The following is a 10,529-nucleotide window of genomic DNA, read 5'->3' on the forward strand; positions in this document are numbered from 1 at the left end:
ATTAGCATGGGTATGTTTTATGATGAAAGCACTAAAAATAGATTCTAAATAATTCTAGTAAATCTTAATTTGACAAATTAGCTGTAAATATTAACTAATATTTTTCATATAAAAAAATGCATTGCTTCAAAAGTGTGACCTTGTCACATCCCAAAGACTAGTAAACTAAGCTAATGGCCAAAAACAGTGGAACATAAAAGTGAAATTCATTCAATTTTGGCCTAAAAAGCATAATCTTCTGTTTAAAGACTAATATCCATACATTGTCTTTAGTATTTAATTTTGTGTTGGCCTAAGTACTTATTACCTAAAGAAACCCCTGTATATGAGTGAAGGCCTACTTATATCGAAGCATCTTCTGATTTGTTAACTCAATCCATACAGAGATTTGCAAACTGAAGGATTTAGGAAGTAACTTAATTGAAACCTAATTTTATGGGTTTTGTTCATAAAGTCATTTCCTAAACAAAGATGGGCAGAGTACAGCTTTACATCTGAGTTTCCCAAAAAATAAACTCCATCCACTGCTGTCTGGTCTAAATGTCCACCATGTTGTCCCCCAAAAGAAGCCAAAGCTCAGTTATTTTAGGGGGAAATTAAAGAATTACAACTGGTGAAAAAGTGGCATGGAAAGTTAAAATTTTCTTGCATTCTGGGAGCAGTCTTTTAAGATTTGAAAATACTTTAAATCAGTGTGTAGTATAATAAACTACAGTCTATTAGATAAACTACTAATGCTGTTTTCAAACGTTCTTTTTCAGAGCCCTGTCCACCCCAGAACGTATCAGTAAATGCTTCCTGTCAGACTCACAGTGCTGTGATATCCTGGAATCAGTCTCCTGTTGCTGAATCTTACCAAGTGGTAGCTACGGGTGCAAATGGTCACAAACATATGTGCAACACCTCCTCCACCAGCTGCAGCCTCACAGAGCTCCACTGTGATGAGCAGTACACAGTTTCTATGACTGCAAGTCACGAGAACTGCACCAGTAAACCCAGTCAGAATGCAACCCTGAACACAGGTATGTATTAGACCAGCAACAACCAAGACACACTGAGAGCGATATCCTTGTCTCTTTTTATATTGTCTCGTTTTTCTTTCTGTTCAGGTCCTTGCCAGCCAAGTAATGTTGCAGTTTCCTACAACTGTAGTAGTCGTTCTGCATTGCTAACATGGATGCCCAGTAAAAATTCAAAGGAGTATTATGGCACCGTACAGGCAGGAAGTGGAGACAAGATTAATTGTCACAACACAAACCCAACATGCACCATTGATAATCTTGAATGTGGGGTATCATACAACTTCACTGTTCAAGCCTCTGATGGGACATGCAACAGCTCCTACAGCGACCATGTGCAGTTTGGAGGAGGTATAAAAGCATTTTTTCAGAAAAGTCTTTAAAACTTCTTCGTAAAATAAATCCTCCCCATCTAATTTGTCTTTTAGCTCCTTGTCCTCCCGATGGCATCAAGGTGCAGCTGCTGCCAATGGAGATGGAAGTGCAGTTGTTGCACTTCTCCTGGACACATGTCACCTGTGGAAGCATTGAGTATCTGCTGACTCTGACAGGAACTCTGCAAGGACAGTCAAACCTGTTTGAAGTCTCATCCTACTGGACGAGCACAGATTTCTTTGAGATTCCTCTCCCCTGCAGTTCATCTTACACTGCCATGTTGCAAAGCAAAAACGCTGCAGGAACAAGTGGCAAATCTGCTCCCCTCAATGGAACAACAGGTAGATTATATAGTTACGAAGGCCAAGATTTCTCAGATACTGTATTTCTTACAAACTGAAATCTTGGTTCGCACAAGGTGTCTTTTGACTGCTCCATTTAGGAGTCACCACAATGAATAATCCACCTTCTTCTTTGCAACCTCCATCACACCTCCTCTTTGGTATTCCCTTACTCTTCTTTCCTGGTAGCTCAGCGCAATTTTACACAAAGAATCATTGACCCTCATCTGGACATCTACCAACCATCTCAATCTGCTTCACTGCATTTATCTTCAACGCATCTAACATTCTTGCCCTTAGACCCTCCTTCTCAACAAGGTTAAACTAAAAAAGTTTCTGGGAAAAGAAAAAAAGAAGAAACCTCAGGGAAGTCCACATGAAGGAGGGATCCTCTCCCAGGATGGACAGGCAACGTACCAGTAGTGTTAAAGAAGAATTACCTTTTCTAACTATACAGGTACACATTTAGAAAGTGTACCAGATGGGCTTTATCCAGATGGAGCTGGGACAGCTTGGGGCACGTGAAAAGCCAGAGGGAAGGTCCACTGCCAAGAATAGGAGTACAGATGATCCTTCATCTAGATGGAACTAGGGACAGGTGAGGTACAAGTTGAGCCAGAAGCTAGGTCCACTGCTTAGGATAGGAGTACAGATGTTCCTTCATCTAGATGGAACTTGGGACAGGTGGAGGCACGAGATGAGCCAGAGGCCAAGACCAGGAGCCCAGATAATCTGAGTCACCTCATCCATCTCACTCCAATACTTATTCTCTAGTTCACATCCTACTGGAAGGGTACAACCCCTGACAACATTCAACATCATAACTTCCAGCTTCAGACTCATCCACCTGTCTGATTTTCTCTTCAACTCAATTTTTTGCAAACTTCTCCTTCAGGATCACTCCTGCTTTCATCTGGTCTTTTGAACACACAATAGATCCAGGGTTCTTCTCTCCATTATGCCATCCAACTCTCTTGTTTTTTCCTGTGGTCCCAACATTTAAGGTTCCTACTTTGAGTCTTGTACTCTTGCCTTTCCTTTCTCTCTCTCTGCCTTACTCCACTCCCCTTCTTGTACCAACAATTGCCCAATTTTCACCAACACCCTAAAAGTCAACACCACCGGTGCTGGTTCTTGATAACATATGAAAGTTCTGTTCATCCCATCCTGACACAACTCTCTGCATTTACCAAGACTTGGGACAGGCACATTGCAACATGTGGTTACATTTCATACTAAAAAGTAAAGAAGTCGTTCTGTAGTTTTCTGCAAACTTATTTTAATTTCTGTCTGTTCCTCAGCCCCCTGTCCACCGTCAGGAATACTGTTCAGTGGTAACAGCTCGTTTGCCACGGTGTCGTGGAATATGTCAGTGTTTGCCACCACGTACACTGTTTATGACAACAGTGTAAAGCCAAGGGTCAAGCTTTGCAACACTACCACACTGTCCTGCTCTTTGTCCAATCTCGTTTCTAATAATCTGGTGGTCACAGCAAGCAATGCAGCTGGAGAAAGCCAAGCAACAAGCGTCCCCAACGGTAGGAACTGAGGTTTTTCTTGTTATGTATACTTTTTAAAACTGTTATACTAACTAAAGTTAGCTTTTCCTCTTTAGTGGTACTGCAACGCAGAAGGAGAGACCTTAGGACACAAATGTCAAAGGATGGTGAGTTTTAATTTGCCTTTTAGTTAGTTTTTGAAACAAATATCAGGTGTTGTCTTTAACTCCACTCATTTTCTCTGCATCAGGAAGCGCCTCAGCTCCACAACTGGAGGTTACACAGGTCACACCAACAGCCATTTGGCTCCAGTGGTCCCCAGTGAAGAAGGCTTCACACTACAGCCTCCTGATCACCAAACAAGGCAGCTCCGGTAGTCAGAAACTGACTGTGTACGGAGAAATCATAAACGTCCCAGATCTGAGCCCCAACTCCACCTACTGCTTCTCTGTGACAGCTGTTTACGGCTCTGCGAATGGACCGCACTCAGATCCCGTGTGCACACAAACAATTCAAGTTCTCCAGTAAACAAAAGGCTTTTTTGAACAAAACTGAAAGATTCTGATTACATGTAATGTTAGCCTATCTCTATAGTATGTAAAGATTGTATACGTTTAATTAAAATTTTCTGCAGATCTTTAGAGGTTTCATTTTGTGATTTTAAGCTATGTTTGATTCAACATTTACACTGAAAGCCATTGATTTTATTTTAAAGACCTACTCTAATGAAAGTTGTGTTTTAACATGTTTTTGGGGAATGAATGACATGTATAAAGAAAATTAAGCTTAAATTTGCATTTAAGAGTTTTTTTGTTCTTTTTCAAATCATTGAGAAAAGAAGCAGACGCATAAAATTACTGCTGAAAAAGATTGTATTTGGTACATAGAAAATATGCTGAGCGGGCCACAAACTCAGAACACTTAGTGAACGAGGAGGGGAAGAGGGGCGGGGTTGCTCTGTACCAATGTGCAACTCAGAGGTGAATTTCTAATAGTTTTTATTTATCTAAAAATGGCATAATCATCATCAAAAGACTTTTGGGAACTATTTACATTTCTCAAAAGAGAATCAGAGTGGGTCTTTAATTGCTAATCATTTTATTAAATTATCAATTGCAACATTTTGTCATTTTTTTGATAGGTTCACTAGATTAATTTCTGACTTGTATCATCTGTAAATTATTAGACCATAACACATTTACATTTGATGAACTAGGAAGTGTATAAATATGATCAAACTTACTGTAATTATCTTAAATATGAAGTCTCTTCCTTTTACATTCTAATAAAACCAACTTAAATGTTTTCATTCATTTATTTTTTTTTTTATGAGCTATAACTACATTTTAATTCAAAGTCAAAACACCAAAGTTTCACTTATAAAAGTGTTTATTAGAAAACAAAAATGCAACAGAGCAACTCAGTCACAACACAAGCAGGGATCACTGTGTGGTAAAAACGACTTTCCAGACCTCCCTTCAGAAGACCTGAACCTTCTCAGAATGTCTGCACATCATTTTGGGCCCAATCCTGAAACCAGAACTAAAATGTATTCACATACTGCGCTCCGAAATATTTTAAATCTTTAAAAAAGTGGGTATTGCTTTTAAGCAGCCGGAAAAAACAGGTTTTTCTATACAAGTTATGCAAACTGTAAATGCTTACGTTGTAGTCAAGATGTTAAGCCCAAGTCTGAGTTGACTGTGTGCAGACCATCTCAAACTGTTATTTACAAGTCCAGGTCTTCTTTTGATCAAAAACAACCATAGAAAATAAAAATGATTTTTGTCGCTTTACAGATTTTGAGAGAGGAATAACAATGCTCTGGAGGAGCAAACCGCAGAAAAAAAAAACAAATGTTACACTTGCAGAAGACGACGATCTCTGGTTTCCGATGCTCTAATGCTTCTGCTCTTCGGCGCACAACTGACCAGACAGCGGGATAGAATAAAGGGAGAAACACGGAAGTCATATTGCTGTGAAGCCACGTTTACTCTGTGCTCTGGCTCCGTCTGCGATCGCTGTGTTTAGCGTGGTCGTTGCTCGACTCTCGCTGATGGTGGCTCTTCTCTTTGCTACGGCTACGTTTGTGTGAACGCGCCTCCCCGTCTCGCTCTCGGTCCTTCTCTCTGCTGTGGCTGCGCTCCCGTTTTCTGCTCTTGTCCTCTTTGTGTTTCCTGTCTCTGCTTCGACTGCGGCTCGATCGCTTGGTCTTCTTCTCCTCCCTGTGTCTGTCCCTGTCGTCTTTATGCCTTCGTTCATCGACCTCCGCCCTGCTCTTTCTATCCCTGGACCTCTCCCTGTCAGCGCCCCGGTCTTTATGGTGATCCCGCTCCTTTTTCCTGTTCCTGTCTTCCCCTCCATCCCTCTCTTTCTCCCTGCGTTCGCTCCTCCGGTCTCTGCTGCTGCTGTGACTTCTTTTACGCTCTCGCCTGTCTTGGTTTCTGTCTGCGCTACGAGATCGTCGCCGTTCCCGGTCTCCTCTGTCCCGGTCTTTGCCCTCCCTCTCCTTCCTCTGGCGGTCCCGTTCTCTCTCCAGCTCGCGGTCGTAGCTGGGGCCGTGGCGATCTTTCTCACGATGGTGACTCCTGCTCCTCGACCGTTTCGGTGATCTTCTGGGGCTTGGTGTCCGCCTGGGTGTCCTGCAAAAGACAAACGGCTCATCAGGCAAAGTCAAAATGACACAAAGAAACCACAAAACTTGTTTTAATTCTGTTCCACTTTAATTTTTGACAAAATAAATAAATAAATTTGAACATTAAACTCAATTTTTCGTCAAAATAATTTTTCTGCACATGATCTTTAAAATTATCAACTTTAGAGACCCATGCGGATAAAAACTTTATTTTTTGTATTTTTAACATGCTCTTATATCATTTTCTGATGATGGAGAAAATATATAAAGATAATTTAGATTCAAATTGCAGTATTTCTTTATTTAAACTGTTGTGAATCAGAACCAGAAGAAAAAAGGCTGTTTGAAAAAGAGCGTGTTTGTGACGTTGAAAATGCACCTAGATAAAAAACAAGTCTCCTGCCACGCTCCACTCTGATTCTTCACTTGCAGACATATTGATCCACGTATGTCTTTGTTTTTCTCTTCCAAGCTGGAATCTGGTTCAAAACTGTCAGACTGGAGTACTTCATTTCTCACCATTTTTGTTGCACCGGCAATGTTAAATTGGGACTTTAAGCTAACAGGAGAGCATGTAAAAAGATGGATGATGGGAAATGAGGGCAAGCTTATTCTACTTAAGCTCTGCAGAAACTATTTCCTAAAAAAGGAGTGATTCTTTTTTTTTTTTTTTTTATTTAGGCTAAAACTGGTAAAATTATAGTTAAAATATCACTGGTAACACTTAAACCATCAAAAGATGACTGGAGTGGATCTTTAACACAACTTTGGATTTATTTACAATAATGATTGGAGATGCAAAAACAACTATTTTATCTGTAATTACAAAGTTTCTAGGACTGACAAATCCAGCTTCTGTTCACATGGTTTCAGAATCTTAAGAGAAAAAAAAAAAATTCTAAACTCGAAGTACAAACCTGGAGTGGCGCCTCTCTCCTTGCCTCCCTGCCTCAGCGGGCGCCTCCTCTTCCTGTGGGTCTTTTTGAGCCACCTTACGAGGCCTGGCCTTAAGGTTCTGGTCGATCATTTTCTGCACAGGGACAGGGATCCGTGGAAACAGAGTGGAAAACCACTCCAGTTTTGTAAGAAAGGAGCGCAACATCTCTCCGATGGTCATCACACAGCCCCCTCCAGCTTTTACGTCAAGATCCTACAGAGAAATGAGAAGAAATGGAGGAAAATAAACTCAATTAGTCCAAGATGATGCAGAAGTAAATTTAAGTTTATTTATAATTTTTGCTGCACATCAAAAATTATTTGTGATGACCACGTACTGAACCTTCACCTCTGTTCATCTTGCTTAATCTTTCATATCAACAAAATATTTATAGCTTAATTTCTGCCAAATAAAATCAAAATTAAAAATGTCAAATTGTTTGCCTTCTCTAATCTCTCTAGAGTCTGTCATTACTGAGTTTGAGCAGCTGAAGCAAAGCAAATCCCCCTTCTTCACATCTTTAACGAGATTAGCTCACTTTTCTTTTAAAGCCAGAATTTAAGAAAAGGGAGAGTGCATCATTGCATTAGATACAAGAGAAGAATTGTCTTCTTTCTTTAGTTTCTAAAACCATGTTGAGCTTGACAGAAGAAGCATAAGGTTGCCCACAGTGTAAGCAGAGATTTGACTATGCAGGTAAGTGCCCTCCCAAATGAAGAGATGTCAAATTTAAATGGTAGAGAACAGCTACTTTGCACTCACGCAAACCAACAGTGCTGAGATACAATATCCAATTCACCTGCTGCACAATGGGCATCTAAAGAAAAAAACAGGGGAATTAACCAGCGTGGCAAGATTTCAGAATTTCAAAGTACAAGAGAACATCATATGAGGCCTGGTTGCACAGCCTGAGACCAGATTAGGTTTCTATAGAATCCAATTTTTAGCATTCTTGATAAACTTCAATGTCAATATTTAAATTTGCCTCAATACAAAATTTTGTTTTGTGCAACAAGTCCTGAGAAAATTTTGTTTGAAAAACAAAAAGAAAAAAACAGAGGGCATGCCTTATTATAACATTGACTGTGAGATTCATTCGGCATCATATATGGTACTTACCCTGAGAAAAATCAGCATGGAGCAGTGACAAGTTACCTAACTACTCAGGCTCAGAGGACAAAAACTGGGGAACAATTAAGCCAAATGAAAGCAAAGGTGAAAAATCAGCTATGAGCATCACAAGGGGGGAGCAAGGGGATTGTGTTTGAGGTGCTGCGTTTGAATTAGCAGTTAATGAATAAAAAGGGGGGTAAAAAATATGAAATTATTACCCGCGATGACATACCTCCTCATCATCCAGGAAGCCATCGTACCAATCTAATAAATCTGTTGGAGGTTGAGTGTACCTGAAAGCAACAGCAAAAAGTACATGTTAGCTTCAGGGAGGTAAACCTATTAAAGTTAACCAAAAACTGTGTTTTTAGGTTGATTTTTGCAATTTTATGATTTTCTTAACACCATAAAACATGTTTGTGGACTCCAACTTAAAACTATCATGGCTAAAATAATACTTGTCTTTTTTTGACATTTTACTTTATATGTCCATAAATGACAAAAAAAATTGCACACATTTTAAAAAGTTTGAATAAAGCAAAACTAGAGCTATGCAAAAGCATTCATTCACCTACAGTATATCAATTGGTTATTTCTTTCACAGTAAAAAGCAGGAATAAATCAACTATTCTAAACCAATAAATATTATAGTTAAATTTCTGAGTTATCCTTCATACAACCAAAATAGAACAAACAATTTAAAGGAGCATATTAGAATTTTCAGTGGGGCCAATTTAAAAAAAACTAGAATGTCAAAAAAATAGGGCTGCCAAAATTAGTCAACTAATCGACAATTAAAATAGTTGACAACTAATTTGATAGTCGTTACTTCTTAGTATATGACGTTAGAGTGTAGTAAAGTTTAACAAAATCNNNAAAAAAAAAAAAAAAAAAAATCAAAATTATTAACATTATCTTCCATGTTTCAGATGTCAACCTCCTTTGATTTAATCTTGTTTAAATACCAGAATCTAATGAAGGACAGAGGCTGCAGGATTCAATAAAAGTTTAATAAACTATCATGTTAATTGTCTTTATTTTTAGTTAAAGCTAATAATGTTTAAGATGGATGTGTACATAACATTAGCTTTACGATTAGTCAACTAATCTGAAAAAATAATCAGTGATTAGTCAACTTTTAAAATAATTTTTTGTGGCAGTCCTACAATAGAGTAAGAAAAATGGATGTTTGGAGTATTTATAGCTAGTTTCTTTAGTAAAATTACAAGAAAAATGCAGAATAATTAGGCGTTATTGCATATATTTTCTAAACACTATATTCTAGAAGAGGAAATCAGTCTCATACCTTATGTACATGAATCCAAGTGCTCTAATGTATGGAGAGTCGGTGTGAGTGATCAACCCCATCAGCTGTTTTCGAGTCAGCTTAAGAGTAAACAGTTTGTACAGCAGACAAAAAGCAGTAGACACAATTCCTCCAGTCCCAACACCACGCACCTACCAAAAATACAAATCAAAGCGTTTTACTTTGAAATTTCAATATGGTTATTTTTGCATAGCCTTTTTCACACACTAAAATGAAAATCTAACCTATATCATACCAAGTGTTGTAAATAGGCTTCTTTGAGACATCCCTTCTATCAAGAGATGTCAGGTTGGGGAAATTAGGGGGTATATAAAAAGAACGTACTTCTCACTTACCCCTCCGCACATTCCAGTCTGACCTGCGGTCTTTCTGCTGCCTTTTTCCCAGGGCTCAATATGAGTCACCTGTGGATCCAAAACAGCCACTTAAACTACAGATTCCAACATTAGTATACGTGCTTTTAAAATAAACTGCAAACAAAACGTGCTTAAATTAACTATTATTGTTGTATTTTGGCTGACGATGAATCATAACAATTCATAACTCTTCCGAGTGTACATTACAATCGATGAGTAATGCAACCTTTTGTTATCCAACCTGAAAGTGCAGTTGCCTCCATTGAACTAACAATAATTGGTTTGTTAGCATACGAGCTAACAGATATCGATATAATAGAGTGAAATAAGCGATATCCCTTCGACCTAAAGCTAAATCTCATACTTCTATATATGTTAAAGGTAAAACAGTAGTGTGCCGCTAGCTCGCCAGAGATTGACTGAACGCGGTTATCTAACTAGCATGCGGATTAGCATTGTAAAAAGCCGCTGTTACCTTGAAATAGATTTCATCCACAACTTCATGGTAGGTTTTTAGTTCATAAAGCTGAACTTTGAAATACGGCGACGATAGGACATTAGTGAGAATCATTGGGTTGAGGTTCATAGTTTTTTCGTTACCCCATAGGGGCAGTACGTTTCCATGTTTCCCCGATGGAGGCTTGCTAACGGCCTGTGTTGGTAGTTGGTTTCCGACGTTAGCCATTGCTAGCCGAATCCCACGCAGCGAAGCTCAGGTTACTGTCACTCTACTTCCGACTACAAAGCCATCAATAACAGGTAGCTAAAATGCGGTCTGGAGAGATTCCGTTCGATAAATTTCTTTGTATTTTTGGTTAAATTGTTGGCAATAACTTCCCGCCGCCGTTTTAGCTACAGTGCTAGTGCGAGGTTGAAGTGGTGTAGTTGTCAGTCCCCGATCCCCTTTCCCTAACCACGCCCTAATCG

The 10,529-nt window shown here is 39.0% G+C and overlaps 2 protein-coding genes across 2 annotated transcripts in view; one reads left to right on the top strand and one right to left on the bottom strand.

Annotated features, from left to right (window-relative positions):
• LOC112147737 overlaps positions 1-4,547 on the top strand; it is a 23,110-nt gene extending 18,563 nt beyond the window's left edge. Inside the window, exons 35-40 of the mRNA XM_036216532.1 lie at positions 762-1,022; positions 1,110-1,370; positions 1,448-1,735; positions 3,037-3,273; positions 3,351-3,401; positions 3,485-4,547. Coding sequence (XP_036072425.1) covers positions 762-1,022; positions 1,110-1,370; positions 1,448-1,735; positions 3,037-3,273; positions 3,351-3,401; positions 3,485-3,762 — 1,376 coding nt within the window. The 3' untranslated portion in view covers positions 3,763-4,547. The remainder of the gene's footprint in view (positions 1-761; positions 1,023-1,109; positions 1,371-1,447; positions 1,736-3,036; positions 3,274-3,350; positions 3,402-3,484) is intronic.
• A 58-nt stretch (positions 4,548-4,605) lies between these two features.
• Positions 4,606-10,517, bottom strand: prpf38b (pre-mRNA processing factor 38B). The gene is made up of 6 exons (XM_024273865.2): positions 10,078-10,517; positions 9,582-9,650; positions 9,226-9,377; positions 8,152-8,212; positions 6,787-7,019; positions 4,606-5,876 (listed from the first exon to the last, which is right to left on the bottom strand). Exons 1-6 carry the CDS (start codon positions 10,285-10,287, stop codon positions 5,225-5,227), a joined length of 1,377 nt encoding a protein of 458 aa, XP_024129633.1. The 5' UTR covers positions 10,288-10,517; the 3' UTR covers positions 4,606-5,224.
• Between the last annotated feature and the right edge of the window lie 12 nt (positions 10,518-10,529).

This window comes from Oryzias melastigma, linkage group LG17, assembly GCF_002922805.2.
Source record: "Oryzias melastigma strain HK-1 linkage group LG17, ASM292280v2, whole genome shotgun sequence".
NCBI classification, from domain to species: Eukaryota; Metazoa; Chordata; class Actinopteri; order Beloniformes; family Adrianichthyidae; genus Oryzias; species Oryzias melastigma.

Coding starts and splice junctions, on each gene's coding strand:
- prpf38b (XM_024273865.2), bottom strand. CDS start 10,287: ATGGCTAACGTCGGAAACCAACTACCAACACAGGCCGTTAGCAAGCCT. Junction 9,651..10,077: donor TGGATGAAATCTATTTCAAG/GTAACAGCGGCT, acceptor TTGGATCCACAG/GTGACTCATATTGAGCCCTG. Junction 8,213..9,225: donor CTTGGATTCATGTACATAAG/GTATGAGACTGA, acceptor TGTTGCTTTCAG/GTACACTCAACCTCCAACAG.